This window comes from Pararge aegeria, chromosome 23, assembly GCF_905163445.1.
Source record: "Pararge aegeria chromosome 23, ilParAegt1.1, whole genome shotgun sequence".
Classification (NCBI taxonomy): domain Eukaryota; kingdom Metazoa; phylum Arthropoda; class Insecta; order Lepidoptera; family Nymphalidae; genus Pararge; species Pararge aegeria.
Window position 1 is genome coordinate 1,166,701 of NC_053202.1, and position 23,120 is coordinate 1,189,820.

General features: G+C 37.0%; 1 protein-coding gene across 2 annotated transcripts in view; it reads right to left on the reverse strand.

Annotated features, from left to right (window-relative positions):
* Positions 1-23,120, reverse strand: part of LOC120634146 (ABC transporter G family member 23) — a 131,079-nt gene that overhangs the window by 22,633 nt on the left and 85,326 nt on the right. For both annotated transcript variants that reach the window (XM_039904560.1, XM_039904561.1), the window contains 3 exons: positions 20,643-20,761; positions 13,035-13,153; positions 11,286-11,481 (listed from right to left, as the gene is read on the reverse strand). In XM_039904560.1, coding sequence (XP_039760494.1) covers positions 11,286-11,481; positions 13,035-13,153; positions 20,643-20,761 — 434 coding nt within the window. The remainder of the gene's footprint in view (positions 1-11,285; positions 11,482-13,034; positions 13,154-20,642; positions 20,762-23,120) is intronic.

Consider the following 23,120-nt stretch of genomic DNA (forward strand, 5'->3'; position numbering starts at 1 on the left):
TATATATATTGTAATAAAGACTTTATCTATCTATCTATCTATCTTAACACCTACGCCTAAAATTGATGGACACAGGGCGGCATGTTGCAGGACGTGTGCATAGCATGCCTTGCTTAGTGAAGCCTTGTTTTTAGTCCATTATTATAAAAAAAAAAAGAGTTATATTATGACATATAATCATAATAAGCACATTAACGTGCTCTCTCATGGGAGGGTTTAAAAGCATAGAACCGCATTGCTGGTAACTTAAAGAATGTTTTTTTTATTCCTCTACACGATAGCCCTTGACTGCATTCTAACCTGGATGCAGTCTAAGATGGTAGTGGGTGGCATGAGTCTTGTAGTGAAATTAAAAAAACAATTATATAGTTTTAACGACATACCTGGCGCAGCGGCGAGAGCTTTGGTTATAACTGGAAGGTCCCGGGATTTAAGAACTTATCATTTCTGAATTCTCTTCGGCCGTGGCTAGTTACCACCCTACCGACCAAGACGTGCCGCTAATTTTTTTTATCTAACGTAACAAATTTGCAAAAGCTTATATTCTTATCTGATTTTATATTTATTATGTTTTTTTTGTTTTTATTTTCAATCAAGGGATAATAAAAGGCTTTTTTATTTTATTTATTTATATTATGTCGCGTGGAAACCTATAAGGATATGAGTTAAATATAACTGCCGTACCTGTAACCAAACATGCTAGCCCGTTCCCATCTTAGACTTTATTATCAGATACTGCGATCAAGGGCTAACTTGTAGTGGAACAAGAAAAATAACTATACAACGTTTAACCGAATTACGAAATAAAATTTAAGGATGCATGAGTATATTACATAAGGAATCACCCTGTAAAAATATTAAATCCAATGGAGCATTTTTTATTTTTCTATACAAACGTATTCAAAACATTCTAAGTGTTTATTTATGACAACCCTATTGAAGATAAAAGACCGATACGTGCATAGTACCTAATTTACGCTACACATACCTAATTAAGTGACAGGAGTCACATGGTTTTAATTTTGCATGTGATGTTAGAGACGTATCCGATTTCTTTCAGTAAAAAATATGTCAGTGATTAACTCAAAAACTATTAGGTTTTCGGTGTCACAGATAAGTCACAGAGACAGTTATAATGTACCTCTAAAGCATGTGAAGTATAATTTCAGTTTTCATTTACACGTTGTATACATAAAGTACAAGTGACAAAGAAACATAAAATCTCAAACACAATACTGCTGAGTTTCCCATGACTAATTCAAACGATAGCTGTAAGCTATGCATCTTTGTCTATCTGTCCCGTGCGTTGACCACTACAGCTGTTCCAATGAACAATGAAAAGCGTAAACACTGGTAACCACTGGCTTTTCGCTACGGTTCGTAAACTGCGCTGGGCCATCGCCTTGTCTTACAAGCGGTTTGACAGGAGAAAGCTGTAACTATGTAAAATACGTATAGAATTTAAAAGAGTTATTTGACGAAAATCCGTACTTCCTTACTTTCGACGGCCGATTGGCGCACTGGGCAGTGACCCTGCTTTCTGAGTCCGAGGCTGTGGGTTCGATTCCCACAGTTGAAAAATGTTTGTGTGATGAACATGTTTTTCAGTGTCTCTGTGTTCATCTGTATAATATAAGTATTTATGTAGACCTTATATTATTTATCAGTTATCTTAGTACCCATAACATACAAGCTACGCTTAATTTGGGGCTAGAGGGCGATGTAAAAATAAAAAAAAATTATGTATTGTAAAAATAAATCCCTACATTAGAGTAGTCTGCAGGAGATCGCCTCACGCCAAAAAACTTAACAATGCTGCGGTCTTTTCAGCCTTTGCGAATTTTTAATTTTGTTTTTTTGTAGTAGGTATTAATTTATTTCGTCTTTTTTTAATGTGTAAATCCATCTATCATTTTTAAATTTTAAAGTGTGTTTGATTATTTGTCTGTCTTTGCTTCACGCCCCAATTAAGAAACCTAAAACTTGATTTTCGACATAGAGTTAGTTTAAAGGACGGCAAGTAATATAGGCTACTAGTTTTCTCTGTAAAATAAACAGTTCCCACAGTATTTGTTTAAAACGGTAATAAATACAGACGGAGAATGCGGGCAACGGCTACTATATAGTTTATAAAAATAAATTAATTAAAAATGTTTTATAATAAAAAAATCCTTATTATAAATACTTTATACACCACACAAAAGTACAGAAGAATAAACGTGATGAAAAGCAACACAGTGTATTGAGGCAACCTTATTTTTACTTAGCGACCAATAAGATATCGTTGACTTTAAAAAAAATACAAATAACCAAGTCAAGTCATTAAAAGTCAATAACCTGTTCATATTTGTAGATTTATAATTATAAATTAATAACAGGAACTTTTGTTTAATCGATTATGTCCTTGCAACAAAACTTTATACGATATGAATATTCGCACGCAACATTTCATATGCGTAAAATTTGTATCAAACGACGGATTTATTACCGCAGAAATTCAACTTTGGTGCGTGTATCTAATTATGTTTCATCATCATCATCAACCCATCAACCACTAGAGAGCACTGGTCTCCTCCCACAATTAGAAAGGGTTAAGGCCGTAGTCCACCACACTGGCCTAGTGCGGATTGGTGGATTCCACACACCTCTGAGAACATTATGTAGAACTCTCGGGCATGCAGGTTTCCTCACAATGTTTTCCTTCACCGTTGAAGCAAGTGATTTTTTAATTACTTAAAACGCACATAACTTTGAAAAGTTAGAGGTGCGAGCTGAGACTCGAACTCAGAACACTTTCGAACTTCCGGGGGAAGGGAAGTCGAGCTCCTACCCAATGAGCTATCACCGATTTTGTTTACCATCGTCAAAAATACGCGATATATTTCTCGCAGTGCGTGCATGTTCAAACTTGTTTTGGATTTTATCTGACATTGTGCGTTTAATATCTTACCCTTAATTTGTTTACCGCTTATCGCAAACCCGCTGAGGCGACGAGGCCGTGGCCGTGCATCTAGCGGAAAATTCGATTTGTCACTCTCATTGTCAAGTAATGAGTAGTTATTAGTAGCTGAGACGCGTGGTGTTATTGTAATGGATTCGCTTTAGTTTCCCATTTCACTTTGACGGCCGATTGGCGCAGTTTGCACTGACCCTGCTTTCTGAGTCCAAGGCCGTGGGTTCGATTCCCACAACTGGAAAATGTTTGTGCGATGAGCATGAATGTTTTTCTGTGTCTGGGTGTTTATATGTATATTCTAAGTAATTATGTATATTATTCATAAAAATATTCATCAGTACCCGTGTGTATTGTTGTAGTATATTTATTTATTTATTTATTTTATTTACTTTACCATCAGTCTATTGACGAATATGGTCTTGGGACAACCTCCTCTCTCTTAGGAGAGATAGAGAGAGAGGGCTTTAGACCCACTATATTTATTTTAGCAGCAGTTTAGTGGGCTTTATCTCATGCTGCTATAATACTAATATTATGAATGCGAAAGAGTGTTTGTTTTTTTTGTCCTTATTTACGCCCTAAGTAAAGTTAGTTGAACGCGACGGAACTGAACACTGACTTTTTATCCCAGAAAATCAAAGCACATCGCTTTGAAAAGTTAGAGGTGCGTATTGGGATTCGAACTCGGCCCCCCGAAAGTGAAGTCGAGCTCCTACCCATTGGGCTATCACCAACGAGAAATTTACTTATTTCAAATACGGAAACCGCTACTTCCTATTTTACTTATTTTTCTATATATGTAAATCAAATATGTGTAATATGTAGATTTTTCCGTTCTAATTGAATCAAATAAATATACACGTCATAATGCGGCAAGTATATGCTCGTAACGTTTTAGCGAGTAATATAATAGCGTTCTAGATTTGATCCGTATCCGGCAATGTTATGTCGACATGTTGAGCAAGTGAGAAATGCCCACCAGGCGACCGCGTCTTACGTAACACGGCGGAGTCAGATCGACACTTTGTTGCAGTACAACGAAATATTCTTGGCTATCTTTACGTCTACCTTAATTTAACCTGCGGCCGATTGGCGCAGTGGTCGGCGACCATTTCTGTGTACACGGCTGTGGGTTCGATGCCCAGAACTGGAAAATTTTCGTGTGATGAACATTAATGTTTTTCAGTGCTTAACTGTATATGATGAACTCCGGGATGAATTTCGAAACTGCTGAACCGATGTTACTTATTTTTTGAAATGTGTTTTGTTCCTACTTCTTTTAAGTATAGTATAGTTTATATATTAAATTATAATTGCAATAAATGTGAAAGTGTGGATGTTTGTTACTCATTCACGCAAAAACGGCTGAACGGATTTGGATGAAATTTCTCATGCATGTAGCCTTTGACATGAAAAGGAACATAGGCTACCTTTTATTCCGATTCCTTAAGCAGTTCACGAGAGAAAATGAGATAAAAATTGTTTACGAGCTAAGCCGCGGGCAGAGAGTTTGGAATTTGGTATGAATGTCACCTATGCTATGGAAAAGGACATATACTTTCTATTTTGATCTCTCAAATAGTTTCAAATAGTAATAGTTGTTAATTGTATACGTTGTTTTGTTATACTTTTCTTTTTTTTCTATGTACTTTTTGGTGTGCAATAAAAGTATTTTCATTCATTCATTCATAGTTCCCACGGTAGGATTTAATTTTTAACGAACGAAGCTTTAGAAACAATTCTGAAGTCCACGCATACGAAGTCGCGGGCAGAAGCAGAAATATTTATTATTTATCTTAGTATGACAAAAGTTATGGGTACTGGACAACACAAGCTACGCTTTCTTTGGCCGTAGATGGCGATGTGTATGGTCGTAGTATGTTTATTTATTTAATTGAATGACAGAGCAGATGGCCATGGGCGTAAACCCTTATTTCCTCTCTTCATAATGCCTCTAGAGCAGATCAATATTTATATTAGCTAAACTTACTCGTATATTAAATTTGTCAATTTGTTGGTGCTAAGCAATCAGATTACTGAGCAACGAGAATGCGCGAAATGTTGGGGCATAATGCGTAGTCACGTAACGAATTAAGTGAAAAAACTGGTAATCTTCCCCTGCAAGTTCGTACAGTTTCTACAGCAAGACCATAAACTCACTACAGTGCCAGAGAGGTCGTCAAAGTCGGTATAGTATGCGAAGGTCAGTAAGCTAAGTTAAGTGTATATTATGATTTTCTAAAGAACACCACTGTACTCGTCTAAAAAAATATTCTAGTGACATTGGGCGCTATAACCCGTTTCAGTTTGTTTAAGCCTCTTACCTCTGGCACCTTATGTTTCCTCATAAAACCAGTTTACAGCCAAGTAGGCATAATAGCTATCTTTTGCGTAAACGCTCGGAAGTGACGGTATATTTGTCATTAAAGCAAAACTCGCAGAATTTGATCTTTAAACTGTATGCGCTCCTGGTACTTACTCGCGTTAAATTTGATGTAACATTTCTAACATTGTCTTGTGGGAGGTTTCGGCCGTGGCTAGTTAAACCCCACCGATATGGACATGCCGCCAAGTAATTTCACATTCGGTACCGCATAGTTAACGATTAGGGGAAAGAGTTTATTAAATAGCTTTTTGTGACAGAGATCGGAGAAGACGATGCGCCTCCCTGCCTCCCTGGCGCAACGGTGAGCACTGTGAACTTAAGTAGGAGGTCCCGGATTCGATTCCCGGCAGGGACAAATCCAGAATTTCTGACTTTCCTCTGGTCTAGTCTGGCGGGAGGCTTCGGCCGTAGCTACCACCCAACCAACAACGACGTGCCGCTAAGCGATTTTGTATTCCGGTGCGATATCGCGTGGAAACCGATTTTTATTACTTTAACCGGATGGATTTTTTAACGCTATATTAACGTTCGAAAATGAGTCATATACGAAAAAAGCTGTACTTTTTATATATACATATAGTATATATTTAAATATTGTAAATCCCAGAACCTTCAATTAATTCATTAAATAATTAACACAAATACCAAGAGTATGACGTATGTTACAATATATGTAAAAAATACCTCCGATCATTAAGAATCCTTTGTGAAAATAATGTATACAGCTATACTTTATGAATAGGCAATGAAGATATTTGTTCGGTTGAAATGTAACATTGCTTAACGGATCTTTAAATTTCTAATTTGATTAGTAATAGATATCTCTATAATCCGCTGTGGACTCAAAACTAGAAAGCTTAAATAATAGCTTATTGATTCTTCCGTCTTACTCTCGCTCATTACTATAAATACTCGCGTTAACACCAGATTAAAATATTATAAACCTAAGTCCTAAGTGTCTATAAGAACAATACTACATTTTCAATCCCATCGTTCGCATGTGCCGCCTTTATAATGTTTAAGTAACAAGTAAACGTAATATTGTCATTTTTAACAAAAGGATATATATTTACAAAAATCAAATTATTAAGCACTATTCCACATAACTTTAGGAATTATAAATATAAGGGTTTTTTTTTTCTTTCAACTTTAATATTATTTTTACTCTTTGTTTAATTCAATTCCAAGTTGTGTACACATACTTTGGGTTTTAGCTTAGCACAAAACTTGTTATTACTTATATTTAGACCTACCTTTAGTTATTACCTGTTTTGTGTACCTAATAACAATTAATAAATAAACTAGCTGACCCGTGCAACTTCGTCTGCACAAAATCGATTATTACCGGAAAACAAAAATAAAATGACATTTTCTAAAAAAGAATCCTAGCTAGATCGATTTATCGCCCCCGAAACCCCCTGTATACTAAATTTCATGAAAATCGTTGTAGCCGATTCCGAGATTCCAATTATATTTATACTAGCTGTTGCCCGCGACTTCACCTGCGTTTGATTTTGTATTTTGATATCAGGCATTCAATTTAGTTGTAAGTCTAAAAAAATTTAAAGTATTCAGTATCGCTAAGCCTTAAATGAGGGGTTTGCTGCTGTCCGCTGAGGAGTTCTGTTCTCTATCTCCAACCACATTGATCAGATCTACACAAAGTTTGGGCAAAATTAACACATTTTATAACCTATATAGTACAAAAATAATTATTTAAATCGGTTATAATTTGTCGGAGTTATAGTGTAAAATCGTCAAACACTCATCCCCTCTCCCAAAGGAACCGAGCTTAATGTCGGGATAAAAAGTATCCTATATTACTTCTAACACTTCCAAGAATGTGTACAAAGTTTCATGAGGATCGGTTAAGTAATTTTTGCGTGAAAGCGTAACAAACAAACTTACATTGACATTTATAATTAGTGTTGCCCAAATTCAGTCTTGGTCTTGCAGTCTTGGTCTTGTTCTTGCGTTTTTGCAAGACCAAGACCAAGAACAAGACCGCGTATTTTTAGCAAGACCAAGACCAAGACTGACCGTGCAAGACTTGAGCAAGAACAAGACATAGCCTGCAAGACTCTTGCGTCTTGCAGCTAGGACTTAGCGCTATTTCACGGAGTAGTTAGGTGTAACAGTTCGGTGTATAGGTAGGTAGGTACGCTTAGGAATTCTTTGAGACGCAAAAAACTATATCAAAGAATATGAAAAACTGGACCTATGCGCATTACGACTAATACCATAAACATAGCGAATAAAAAAATATCTATTAAAATCAAACTGAGTGCATGCATAGTTATGTTTTAACCATCGGCACTTTGATAATGCGGCATCAAAGGTTTTGTACTTACTTCTCAAAGAAATTTGCCGCTTTTCGGAAGTACATGGTTATGATACACGCGCCGGCGGCTTCTTTTGAAATCTAAAACAATCGTTGCCGCCGCGCCGAAATCTTAACATTTGACACTATTCATGCAAAATAATTTCGAATTTTAAGAGTACCTACAGGTGTTCCAAAGAATAAATAAGTTTCAGATTGGTGATTTTAGATTGGTGGAGGACGCATGAGACAGAGTATCCGATTTTATCGAAAATGGCCCGTGATTTTCTCTCAATACCTGCAACTTCAGTACCTGCTGAGAGGTTATTTTCTAAAGCATCATTAGTAATTAGAAAACATAGAAATAGGTTAAGTGATGAGTCAGCCAGATGGTTACTTTGTATTAATTCTTGGTCAAAAGAATTGATATAAAGTATCATAACCTAATGATAAAGCTGTTGATTTGTGTTGTATTTTATTTTTTATTCAAATAAATGATAAATCGTAAAACTCTTTTATTAAATTTCTTATAAGTTGAGGGTTCAATCTCTTTCTAGACAGATAAGTATTGTTCTTTAAAATACAGTCAAGTTATTGTAATTAATTTGTTTTTTTACATGTTTTAGCAAATGTAAGCTTATAAATCATAAATGTTTATTAAGAAACAGTTACTTCCATGGAAAACGACATATAGGTCAGTTGATTTTTCGAATTTCTTATCAAATCTTCAGTTATTTATTAATCTGCTTGATCTTTACTATGGCTATGTTAATTCAAGCTCACAATGTTCCAATTCTAATACGTTTTTCTAAGATTTAAAGTAAACTTTAATAAATAGTAATAGACTAATAGGTAATTGCAAGACTTGCAAGACTCTTGCTGCAAGACCAAGACCAAGACCAAGACTGGGAGCGCAAGACCAAGACCAAGACCAAGACCAGGTGTATTGGCGCAAGACCAAGACCAAGACTGGCTAAGTCTCGTCTTGTTCTTGCATTTGGGCAACACTATTTATAATATCAGTAGGGAAGGGATGCATTATATAAATACAGAAACAGGAAACTTATAAATAAAATAATACTTTAATGATAAATAATTTACAAGTCATTCATAATTATTTCCATCAATTTAGATGTCATTAGGGACAAATGCCTTTCAGCGGCAATTAACGAACACTTTGTAAAACAAGTAATAAAATAACACTCAAAAAAATAAACCAATAGCGTAATTTACATTTTGTTTTTTGTTATCTACCACATTCTGAAACTCAAAGAACGGGATCGTAACTGGCATAATAGTTTTTTTCAGGAGAGTGATAGTATTTAATAAACAAGATTATAGCTCACACGTCCCTCTCCAATACCTTTTTGTGTCCTTCCTTTACGCCCTAGCTAAAAATCCGTACGATTTGATTTTCGGTGTAGAGTTTGAAAAAACGCAGAGGCTACTTTTTACTAAAAAGGTTTACTCACGATGCAATGGTTTCCTTCACCGGTAAAGCAAGTGATATTTAATTGGTTAAATTAAAAACGCACATAACTCAAAATTTTTTTTTTTCTATTTTTCTACAAATTAACGTATTAATTAGAACGTAGTCGTAACTGGTATAATAGTATTTTCAGGACAATTATAGTATTTTATAAACACGATTCTAGCTCACACGTCCCTTTCGAACCTGTTATTTAATAAATCCATCCTTTCTAATATTATAAATGCTGTGTGCTTGGTTGTTTGTACTTCCTTTACACCCTTTAAAAAAGACATAGTACGACTTGATTTTTGGTGTGGAGTTTGAAGAAACGCAGAGGCTACTTTTTACTAAAAAGGTTTCCTCGCGATGGTTTCCTTCAACGGTAAAGCAAGTGATATTTAATTGGTTAAATTTAAAACGCACATAGCTTCAAATTATTTTTGAATCCACTAAAAGTTAGCCCTTGACTGCAATCTCACCTGCTGCTAAGTGATGATGCAATTGGGGGTGCGGTAGTGATAATAGCCGGCATCGATTGCTTAAAGCGCTCTCTGAGGTACAGAGCACGACTCGAGAATCAAACCCAAAAATCGTAATCCATAGTCGAACAAGCTAACCTCTAGACCGAAAAGGCAGTTAATTTTTTTTTGCATACAATTTTCAAGTCGTTATTATTACAATTTTTCCGGACATATAAAAACAATATCCTCATATTATATGAGGAAACAGACGATTGAGTAAACATCCTTCAATGGAGCTCAGCTAAAAGTAATTATGATTGCGAATTAGGGATCTGTGGGTAAATAGTGAAAACGAAATCACAAAACACAGTCACATTCTCCTTGGAGGTTATTGATACCTGTTTGTGTGTAGAATGTGTAGAACGGATCTTAAGCTTACATTTTACGTGTATTGTACACATCAAAAGTGCCATCTATGGGTCTACTTGAATAAAGATATTTTTGACTTTGACTTTCACTTTTAATTTTAAGCGATAAGACTGTATTTTTGTGCTAACAAGGAAATACCAAAAGGTATTTTTTATTTATATTTTGGAGTAATTTATTTCTTTGTAAATTGTTTCATTTAATTTCGGATAGAATTAATACGTAGAATAAATAAACGAAGAAAGCAGCTAGTAAATAAATATGTCAAAATGACAAACACTAATTCCCGTTTTCACTAACGATGAACTAGGCAATGCCTAAAAAGGTAACGCCTAACTTAAGGAGATTCCAAGGCATACATCAACCGTACACGAATAGTTATCAACTTAGAGTTGGTGAAACGTTTATTTTCTATAGACATCGTCTAGGTTTAGTTAAAACGGGTAAAAAACAAACAATTTTAAAATTAAAAACTTAGCAAATCTCTACAAAAATAAAACAAAAATGCCGCGAAACTGCGCTTTAACCAGTATAGCAATCCAATCGTTGTCAATGTAGCATCGTACTTAAACGCTAAAGCACTTGGTGACACGTCTTTGCTGGGATATACAAATAAAGAGTACAAATAATATTCTGACGGCCGTTTGCGCAGTGGGCAGCGACCCTGCTTTCTGAGTCCAAGGCCGTGGGCTCGATTCCCACAACTGTTTGTGTGATGAACATTAATGTTTTTCAGTGTCTGATCGTTTATAATGTACATTATAAGTATTGGTGTATATTAATCATAAAAATATTCATCAGTCATCTTAGTATCCATAACACAAACTACGCTTACTTTGGGGCTAGATGGCGATGTGTGTATTGTCGTAGTATATAAATGAAAATAATATATATAAATAAATGAATGTAAATAAATGAATGTGTAACTAAAAAAAACTGTACGTATAATAGAACTTCGACCTCGCAACGGAGCGACTATGGTTCGATTCCCGGCAGGGGAGATATGGGAATTTATTATTTCCGAATGTTCTCCGGTCAGGTCTGTCGAGAGGCTTCAGACGTGGCTAGTTACCACCCTGCCGACAAAGACGTGTCGCTTTAGCGTTCCGGTACGATGTCGCGTAAAAACCGATTAGGGATATGGGTTCAATATAACTACCATACTCCGTAACGGGTTAGCCCGCCACCATCTTAGACTGCATCCTTACTTACCACAGTTGAGATTGCAGTCAAGGGCTAACTTGTAGTGAAATAAAAAAACTCACCTTAAATTCTTCACCATCCTGTTCTCACTGGGCAGGTCGAGGAACTCCAGCAGGAACCGCAGCCTATCCACGATCTCCCTGGTCTCCATGCCGAAGATCCAGCCGAAGTACATCATGGTCTCCTTTATGGTGAACTCGCCATACAGCGCGATCTCTTGCGGCATGTAGCCCACGCGCTTGCCGGGGACTCCAGACCCTGGGGATAGAAGTTTGATTCAACAGCCTGTATGTGTCTTTAAAAAGCCTTTTTGTCAGCCTACTTGCGGTTTTTTTTTTAATTTATAGAACTTAAATTGTCACCTACTTTTACGTTCAAACGAAGCGATTTGGTGCAGAAAAAGAAGAAGAAGCCTTCGACTTCACTTTCGGGGGCCGAGTTAGAATCCCAGCACGCACATCTAACTTTTCTAAGTTTTGTGCTTTTTAAGTAATTGCAATATCACATGCTTCCACGCTGAAGGAAAACGTCGTGAGGAAATCTGCATGCCTGAGAGTTGTACATAATGTTCTTAAAAGTATGTGGAGTCCACCAATCCGCACTGGGCCAGCGTGGTGGACTACAGCTTTAACCCCTTCTCATTGCGGGAGGAGACCCGCAGAGTGATTACGTATCTAGTAGTCGCGAGATACGTAATCACCCTGCGGTACTCTGTAGTGGGCCGGTAATGGGTTGACGTGATTAATATCACTCAGGACAACTAGTAGGTAAATAAATGTTGACTGAAATGTAAGTGGATTTACAACGAGTATTTACTTAAATTTGAACACTTCCGCTAGAGGATGTTTCTCGAAATAACGACGGATGGATCAACCTTGCGAAATCTTTTCTTAGAATATTACGCAAATTATTTTTAGTCCCCACTTAAACCGCATCCAATTTATAACTACGACATTTCCACACGTGTAGGTAAAACACTTTAATAAAAATTATAAAATTAAACTACCTAAAGGGATTTTTTTGCGAGAAATCTTTTAAATCATTTAAAAATAAGCTAAGAAAGCATTGTTTAGTTTTTTTATAAATGCGCCAACTTTTTCGTTATCTTACTACTACGAAAAAATAGTTTAAGCTGCTAGTTATATATCACACTAACTAGATATATTACCAAATTCAGATATTTGTTTGCGTGATTGCAGGTTAACAGAAATTTTTATCTTAAAATAAAACATAACAAGTTCCATGCTACAATCTGCCATTCTATGGCATGCACATTATAATAACACTTTATTAATAATAAATGGTTTTTTTTTAATTTTATACAAAATGACAGAAAATGAAGGTATCAAAACTGTAGAGTTTTATAACAATGTCAACATAAAATTAAATGATAAAAAGTAAATCAAAATATAAACCTATTAGTTGGTTATCAAATATAAGATTAATTGTATCTTGAAAACTATTTATTAAATAAATATTAATTATAAGGGTATTTGTAAAAATCCTAATCAATTTAATAAAATGTATAGCCAATATGAATTTATAGTAAAATTAAATTTAAATATTTGCCCACTTTATTAATTTACTGTAACAGATACATTATGGTAGAAAAATATATTATAAATGGACTTCTCTATAAGCTTACGTTTAAACTTTGAACTTTTTTAGAAACATGTTCTTGATTTCAACCGGTAGCCTTGCATTGTTATTAAGATTTATGTGGATAAATACAATCACGCCAATTATTCCGAGTGCCGACAATGCTATCAAATGGCAGGTGGCAGGTACAATATAGGGGTAGGGGTAGTTACCTTTGGTGCCCGGCTTGCCCCCCAGCACCCATATCTCGCCGCTGTTCAGTTTCCGCCGGCCCACTATGCAGGAGAGTAAGGTGGTCTTCCCGCAACCTGACGCACCCAAGAGTCCATATCTGGAAATAAGGAAAGCTTTAGAACTTCACTTCAACCGATCGAAGTCCTCTGCTGGACATAGTTATTTTGTAGGGAGTTCCAAAATCGCAATAGTAGTTCTTAAATAACAAATAAGTAACCTGTCACCATCCCTCCAGCCAGCCTCCTCCATACTACTACCACCCACTCCGATCACCAACCCGCCTGTACAGCGTGGTGATTATGGGCAAAACCTCCCGCTGAGAGGGCTAGTCCAGCAGTGGTCATAGCATATAGCTATACTATTTATTAATAACTAGCTATTGCTCGCGACTTCGTCTACATTTGATTTTGTTTTTTGATGTGGCATTCAATTTACTTGAAGTTCTAAATAAATTTAAAGTATTCAGTATCGCTAAGCCTTAAATGACGGGTTTGCTGCTGTCCGCTGAGGAGTTCTGTCCTCTATCTCCAACCACAGTTTGGGAAAAATTAAACACATATTACAACCTCTATAGTACAAAAATAATTATTTAAATCGGTTGTAATTTGTCGGAGTTATGGTGTAAAATCGTCAAATACTTTCATCCCCTCTCCCAAAGGAACCGAGCTTAATGTCGGTATAAAAACTATCCTATATTACTTCTTACACTTCGAAGAAGATGTGTACAAAGTTTCATGAGGATCGGTGAAGTAGTTTTTGCGTGAAATCGTAACAAACAAACTTACATTGACATTTATAATATTAGGATAGGGATGGTGACTCAGAAAAGTAACAGGTGATCAACGCTACGTCATTCGCAACGTGAAATGTTGCCCCGCAATTAAAGAATGATTTCGCAAGGTAACAGGAACACTGGAAAATCAGAGAAATTTCCGCAAGGCCGCTGACTGCGGACTGAACTATGAATCAGGTTACTGGTTTACATGCCTTGCGTTTATGAGTATGCTCAGCCGTGCGGAAAGGAGTTCTAGTATGTTGTGACGACCTCCGTGGCGCAGCGATGGCACTGTGGCTTTAAGTTAGAGCTCCCGGGTTGGACCCGGCTCCCGCTATGTAGCGATAAGGCCGCCAAATTGTATACTTTGCGCTAAATTAATATTTTAAATTTTTCTTGTGGTGTACAATAAAAGTGTATTCTTTCATTCATTCATTTATTCATTCATTCATTGATTCATTCTATCATTCATTCATTCATTCATTCTTTTATTCATTCATTCATTCTATCATTCATTATATCAACCCATTACTGGCCAACTACAGAAATCGTGTCTGTCTGGTGGGAGGCTTTGGCCGTGGCTAGTTACCACCCTACCGACAAAGACGTGCCGCTAAGCGATTTAGTGTTCCGATGCCGCGTAGAAACCTATTAGGGGTATGACTAAGTAGCATATTCCCTAACAGGTGAGCCCGCTATCATCTTCGACTGCATCATCACTCACAACCAGGCGAGATTGCAGGTAAGGGCTAACTTTAAGTTAAATAGAAAAAAAAACCGTGTTTCCTCCCATAATGAGAACGGTTTAAGCCGTAGTCCACCAGGTTATCCCAGTGTGGATTGGTGGACACACCTTTGACAATAAAGACGATTTTTCTTTCTTTCATTATGCAGAACTCTCAGGTATGCAGGTTTCCTCACGATGTTTTCCTTCACCGTTGAAACAAGTGATATTTCAAAAAGTGTTTTAGTTTAAAATCTTATAATTGCTTATTTTTCCCTAGTCTGGTCTGTGGAGAGGCTTTGGACGCGGCTAGTTATCAGGCTACCGACAAAGACCGCCGCTAAGCGAATAATCGTTCCGGTACGATGTGACGTGTAAACCGATTGAGGAATGTGGTTTTTATATAACTGCCGTACTCCGCCGCTTTTTGACGAAGTGTAAGCCTATTCTGCTTTTTTGATGTTATACTTCTTTTGGCGCGTTGGGGAAAAATAATGAGAGGTTATTTCCACGATGCGCGCGCACGCCGTCACGAAAAACCGACACCATGAGGTTAGCTATGAGGTTTGACAGTGACCACTTTCAATTCAATTGTACGAAAATCTCAAATTTTAATGTTGAGTGATACTTGGTGGTCCGTTAATATGATAACTGGATAATGCGTTATAATAAAGCTTTCAATGCATTACTATATTCTTATCTACAAACGTAGAATAAGTCGCCAGATAAAATTAATGAAAAGATTTTCCAAAGAAGTATATCTTCTAACGCGTGTACATAAATAAGTACACACATGTTTTTTTATTATTATTTTACCTATACATCTGGTTTTATTTTAATAATGACTTAGTTACTAATAAGTTTTATCGGTACTTAATATTTTTACGGGAATAAAATAAAAACGCTCATTACTGAGACTCAGAATAAAATAAAATATCTAGAATAAGAGGATACACACATATCGCAATTTCAACGGTCTGTTTGTGTTGCTCGCACGAGCGAAGACGGTGTTGAAACTGTGTACATACTTTATTAACGCGCAAGCGAAAACAACACCTATTTGTATGTTAACAAGTGATAATTTAGTTCACCAATTATTGTACATACGACCGTTATTTTTAGAGAAGTTTTATTTCCTTTAGCATACACTTGCGATGTGAAAAAATGTATGATATTTGTAGTGCAAATCATTTACATGGAAACCAGTACTCGTTTATGTCGCCAGGGAAATATGATGAGGTCAGTGATTTGACGAATTTACTATAGATATAATAAATTCTTACTGATTTTAGTGAATTATCTCATTCTTACTGAATGACGAGGTTGCTTGGAAGCCCACCGTTTCACTTTAATCTATCGCACGACAGAATAATGATTGTAAAATTTTTAAATCGCTGAGATTTTGCGGACTTCTTCTCAGTAAAATCTTCCCTTTTTATTTATTTATTTATTTATTACGTAAAGTTTCCAAAAAAATAAAAAATACTTAAAGCTAGCATCAGAAAACCACCCAGGTTTGTAATATATGCTAACAGAGAATTAAGTCTAGGTACGTTAACTACAGAACATTATTGCCAGTTTACCATGTTGTGTATTAAAACACACTACAAGTTATTCCACTACAAGTTAGCTGTTAGCTGCAATCTCACCTGGTGGTAAGTGATGATGCAGTCTAAGATGGTAGCGGGCTAGCCTGTAAGAGAGTATGGTAGTCATAACAATAATTGGTTTCTACGCGACATCGCAGCGGAACACAAAATCGCTTTTATTGCTCTAACCAGGTTGCTCTTCTAATAATTTAAATTGACATTGTGAGATGGTGATAACAAAAAAAAAACACCCGGCTAAGTTTGTTGTGGGCTTCTTCTTAGACCAGGACGCGTTTGGAACCCTCGTAGCTTTAGTTTTAAGTTTACGAATGTGGTTATCGCCATCATCTCACTACCGTGTGGTTCTTATGTACGCATCAAAAGTGCCACCTGTGGGCCTACTTGAATAAAGATATTTTTGACTTTTGACTTTTGACTTTGTAGCACGTCTTTGGCGGTAAGGTGGTAACTAGCCACGGCCAAAGCCTCCCACCAGACCAGACCAGAGAAAATTCAGAAATTATACATTCCTGAACTGCCCCTGGGACCCCCTACTTAAATTCATAGCGCTCACCGTTGCGCCAGCGAGATCGTCGCCTTCCGAAGCTTATGTAGAGCACACTACCAACTATTTATTTATTTAGTACCAAAAATTCAAAATTAACATAAAAATTACAGGACTTGCACAAAGACAACTTATATCTAAAGAGATTTCTTCCAGAAGCTGTCAAACGTGAGATAAATTGAAGAGACGAGCTGAGTGGGTACTTAAAGAAATAACTGATACTAATGGAATACAGAGATACAATGCACATACATGCGCATATACCGTTTAGGCCGTAGTACACCACGCTGACCCGGTGCGGCTCGGTGGACTGCACACAATATATATACATACAAAATGAAAGTTCCTGTTTCTTATTGCTACGCCCTGACATGGTTTCATGACTATGGTAAGGCACGGATAAATAAATAAATATACTACGACAATACACACATCGCCATCTAGCCCCAAAGTAAGCGTAGCTAGTGTTATGGCTACTAAGATGACTGATGAATATTTTTAGGAAAAATATTATGTATAATACTTAGAATATACATATAAACACCCAGACACTGAAAAAAATTCATGCTCATCACACAAATATTTTCCAGTAGTGGGAATCGAACCCACGGCCTTGGACTCAGATAGCAGGGTCGCTTCACACTGCGCCAATCGGCCGTCTAGTAATATAAATAAATAAAGATATGTGCTAATAAATGAATTATATTTAAAAGCCAGATACTTAGTACTGCTTCAGCGTTGATTTGAACATATTCGGGGATGGATTTTTTTAAAATTGTGTGGAAGAGAATTCCATAGCCTGGTTGCTATTAGAATGAGGGCCTATTTGAAATACATGAATATAGATTTAATTCAATATTTATTTTAACACTAGCTTTTGCCTGCGGCTTCGCTCACTTTAAGTTAAATTTTGGATTTGGTAAATTTTAACTACAAAGGTTTAAAAAGTCTTGCTGCTAATAGAAAAATATGAACGTTAATTATTTAAAAAATCAGAAACTTTCATATAAATTTTTAATCCCCTTTGAGATGCCTTTGGAGTTGGATTTTTTAAAATTTATGAAACACGTATTTCTTTATTTTGAATCGAAAACCTGAAATCAAAGTTTCATGGATGTAACTTGGAAAATTAATTCATAAATGAAGGATTTTATACAAACTTCCATCCCCCATTTAACCCTCTTAGGGTTGGAATTTTCTAAATTCCTTACTTAGCGGATGCCTACGTTGTAATAACTATCTGTGTGCAAAATTTCAGCCCGATCCGTCAAGTGGTCAGAGCTGTGCGTTCATAGAGAGAGATTCAGAAAAATCCTATTATAATATTAAGGATTATTTAAACGATAAAAAAGCTTGGGTGTGAATTGCTCTAGCTACATAGCTTAATATAAATTTACTGGAAGATGGTGATAACAAAAAATAAAAATTACCCGGCTAAGTTTGTTGTGGGCTCTTCTTAGAGCGTTTGGAACCCTCGTAGCTTTAGATTTAAGTTGGCGAACGAAGTTATCACCATCCCGTTACAATTATGTTAACAAATATGTATGAACGCTTCATAAGTGCCTGTGATAGGCCTACATGAATAAAGAAATTTGAATTTTGAATTAGATCATTCAGTCAGTCAGTCAGTCACCTTTGTCTTTTATATTTTAACATTCTTTTCGCTCAAAATATCCAACGCATTATTCAGCCTATCAACGGTAGATTTACATCCCTAAATATGTTTTTATTTCAATAATGTTATTAGCGGGCTACACGCAACATAGAAATGAAATAGTAAATTTCAGAGTCAAGGTTCACGTTAAAAGGTCAAAAGTAAGGTGTAAGTAATTTAGATACGGCAAGGAATAGAACATAAAAAAAAATCTCTCATTTCGTTTCTGAGGTTGCGTGTTATATTTAAAACTGTGATAGCGTTGTGGCTTCCTTTATGAATGGTCTGAGTTCGACTACCAGTTAGCACGTATACCTTTACGGAGTTGGGCTATTTAAAATTAATTCCTATACTTTAAAAATTTAATTTACTTATATTTTTTGTAGCTAGCAGCAATAGAAATATATACTCTATCTATAATATCTAAGTAAATATAAACCACTGCAGCAGTCCGTGTATTCCGAAGCATAAAAATAAATATACTATAAATATACTAAGTCAAAAAACACATCGCCACCTAGCCCCAAAGTAAGCGTAGCTTGTGTTATGGGTACTAAGATGACTGATGAATATTTTCAAAGAATAATATACATAAATACTTATAATATTCATATAAACACCTAAACACTGAAAAACGTTCATGCTCATCACACAAACAGTTTCCAGTAGTGGGAATCGAACCCACGGCCTTGGGCTCAGAAAGCAGGGTCGCTGCAACCTGTACCAATCGGCGCAGGTTGCAATGTAAGTCATATTAAATACAAACCTATCTCTAATCAGTTTCCATTCGGCATCATACCGGAACGCAAAATCGCTAGGAGGTTCTTTTTCGGCAGTGTGATAACTAGCCAAGGCCTCCCACCAGACCAGACCAGAGCAAATTCTGACATTTTAACTCCGAAACCCCCCTAGGATCGAAGCCGGGACCTCCAGCTTATAAGACCACAGTATCCTTAGAACAAGATTTGTTCGCTCGCAATCGAGCTTTGTTAACGGGTGTGTGAACGTGAGCGAGTGTTAAACTCTGTATCGTCAAAGTAAAATTGACTTAATACAACTCATTTTAGAGTCGCAAATCTTGTACTGCATTATTGTTGTCAAAAGCACGAGCTAAACAATTGCAAGCAAATTTAAGCTTTATCGTATTCCAAATAAGATCAATTTTATTCCGATGTTCATGTATTTACATACTCGAAAATAACTCCTCGATTGCGAGCGGGCAAATCTGTAACTAAGGCTTCAGTTCTCGTCACATACGCCAAAGTGATCGCATATATTCGTGGTAAATAAATCTTATCAATTTAATCATATAACCGACATTAAAAACCCGTAATATCGCAATCTGCATACCCGGTTTAGCGGTTTGACGTCACAGCAATAAGCACCAAAAGGAAATTCATAACTTACAGTCTTAGCACTGAGGTCACTCGCTTCACAAAAGCTAGTACATTGTTAGGAGAGGTTAATAATCTTTTGTTTTATGCCCTCGTGACCTTGGGGTGATGGCGTGATGCCAAGGAGCCAATAGTTGGTGACACATTCAATGACACAAAATAATTCGCATCCTATTAATTTTGTATGTTATTCGTTTGCCATAAAACTATAGTGAATATGCTTCTGGTAAAAACAATGGCGAAAATTAATGACGGTGCAAAAATAACTCGAAATTATTATGCTACTAATATTATGAAGCGGTGATAGCGCATTGGGTAGGAGCACGACTTTACTTTCGGGGGGCGGAGTTCGAATCCCAGCCTACTAACTTTTCTAAGTTATGTGCGTTTTAAGTAATAAAAATATCACTTGCTTCGACGGTGAAGGAAAACATCGCGAGGAAACCTGCATGCCTCAGAGATCTACATAATGTTCTCAACACTGAGTGGATTCCAACAATCCGCACTGGGCCAGCGTGGTGGACTACTGCCTTAACCCCTTCTCATTGTGACGGAGACCCTTGCCCTGTACTGGACCGTCAATGGGTCGATGTGATGATCTTCTTCTTTAGGTGCCTTTCCAACTAGTGAAGGTTGGCCGTCAGTTTTCGATAATTTTCCTTTTCTCTCGCGAGGCTAAACAGCTGGGCGGCACTCGCAATCCCAGTCCACTCCCTAAAATTGCGCAACCAAGACTTCCTCTTGCGACCGATGCGTCTCTTTCCAGCAACTTTGCCCATCATTATCAGTTGCAGTAGCCTGTATCTATCATGCCGAAGCACATGCCCTAGATAAGCCCTAGATGTGATGATGACTGGTCATAAAGAGTATGGATGAAGGACTCACATGGTGCCCTTCTTGACGGACATGTTGAGGTTGCTGAGCACGTGGTTGGGCCGTTTGTTGGACCCGTAGTGTTTGAAAGCGTGCTGCACGCAAACCGCTTGCTGCCTTTTTTGCCACACCTGCAACAAACATGGAGTAAATAAAAGAAATCTTTTTTTTTATAGTAATTTATTGACAGACCAAGCAGATATCCCACATAATGATGAGTTAAAAAATTATCGCCTATAAACAGAGCAATATTTCGCGGGGCATCCTGCAACGTGCCGCGCTGTTTTCATCAATCTGAGGCGAAGGTGATATCGCATTGGGTAGGAGCTCGACTTCACTTTCGGGGGGGGCAGAGTTCGAATCCCATCACGCAACTTTAACTTTACGAAGTTATGTGCGTTTTAAGTTATTAAATATCACTTTCTTCAACGGTAAGGAAACCTGCAAGCCTGAGAGTTCTACATAATGTTCTCAAAGGTGTCCACCAAACCGCACTAGGTGCGGTGGACCACGGTTTTAACCCCTTCTTATTGTGGAAGGAGACCCGTGCTCTGAAGTGGGCCGGTGATGGGTTCATGATGATGATAATGAGGCGAAGGTATTAAGCCTCGTGTGCTCCGGCAACTACGCCTTTCGAACCGTTAAATAGCAATGCTGCGAAACACAGCAATACTGCTTAGCAGTAGAAATTGTGGTAGTACTTCCCCGGACGAGCTCTGTCACAAAAAGTGCTAATATTGAATAACACCCAATCGTGGCTTTCAACGAACACTTTCCATTGGAGATTTTTACAGAATTTGCAAGTTCGCGGTTGACGTTGTCTGGGTTATTGAACAGTGCCAGGCATCGAGGCCGTGGGGTTGTCTGTTTTATTTAGTTAGTTTGGTTAGTTAGTATTCATTTCATTGCTGTATTTCTTTTCCAACGAAAACCTATGACGACCGTCATGCAAAGGAAGGTTTAGTTTTTTCGGTCATCTATAGAGTGGATCCCTGTACGGGTTGCCAAGGTTGATCCTTGAAGGGAAAATTACCGGGAAAAGAGCACCTGGGAGGCCGAGCAAGAATTGGTTTGACGTTATAGGACTTTCCTTTAGGCTGACCTCCGAACTTCAATATGAAGATGGCACCTAATAATGATGATTTCTTTTCCTTTCTTTGTTTGTTTTGTTTTCTTACTTATATAGCTTGCTCTATTAGTAAATTAAAATATTGAAATGTGGTCAAAATATGGTCAAGGTAAAAATATTTTTTTCCTTCTTTCTTCTTCGGCGTGAGGTGAGGTCAAAGTTCTCAATCTGAGAAGGAAAAGAAGAAAGAAAACAAAATCATCATCGTGCCGGTGAAAAATCGTACGATGATATGCCATCTTCTTCAGTTAGGTATAAGTATGTCCTGTCCACTCCTATATCGTCGAACCAATTCTTCCTCGGTCTCCCAGGTGCTTTTTAACCGGTATTTTTCCCTTCGAGGATCAACCTTGGCAATCCGTATAGGGATCCTCTCTGTGGGTGACCGAAAGATAAGGGAAATAAATCTTCAATTTGCTCTTCATTATAGCATCGATAATACACACAAAGAGAACTAACATCTCTTCGGACTCCAAGTCAATTAGAGAACTTCAACAATTCGAACTGAACGCTTGTGCGTTATCAATAGCTTATAAAAGTCCACTACTAGACTCAAAAGCTCTCCCATCGGAAGAATTCCTCGTATGACACCTGCCTGAAGAAGATGGGTGGTGACAACTGTAATCCGATCCGCCGTCACCACAAGACACCTTGCGTATTGAGTGATTATACCGATTTTTCATCAAAACTGACTCATGTGCATTGGACTCAAGACCACACCATGACGAATAGTCCATAACGTGTCATATGTAAACAATAGTAAATAACTAAATAGCCATTCCAAATGTGTAGCTGTTCACAATGGACACTTAAGATGCAAAAGGCAATGAAATAAATAAATGGTTAGTATCGCTACAGGAAGCAGCCAATTAAAACATTTTCCTTGTACTACAGCTGATTATCCTGAAGCCTAGATACTAGATTCAGATGCGATCTGACGACGACTAACCTAATTTAAAAATTTTATATTTGTGTTAATACTTGGAGGAATTATCAATTTTATAAATTTAAAATGCACATAAAAATTTTCGGAACCAACAGGATTTGAACCTACGACTCTCTGGCAATCGCGGCCTGAGCGCTACGCATATGCATTTTAAATTTATAAAATACTAGCTGTTGCCCGCGACTTCGTCTGCGTTTGATTTTGTTTTTAAAGTATTCAGTATCGCTAAGCCTTAAATGATTATAGTAGTATATATATACATAACATGTGACTGTCAATTAATTATAGACAAATAATTTGCAAAAAAATAAAATTGCGACTATAATTAAAGATCTAAGCTATCCTATCTCTTAAGTTAGACCAGACTGCTCACGGTGTGCCAATTTAATTTAAAATCGGTCAAATAGTTTAGCAG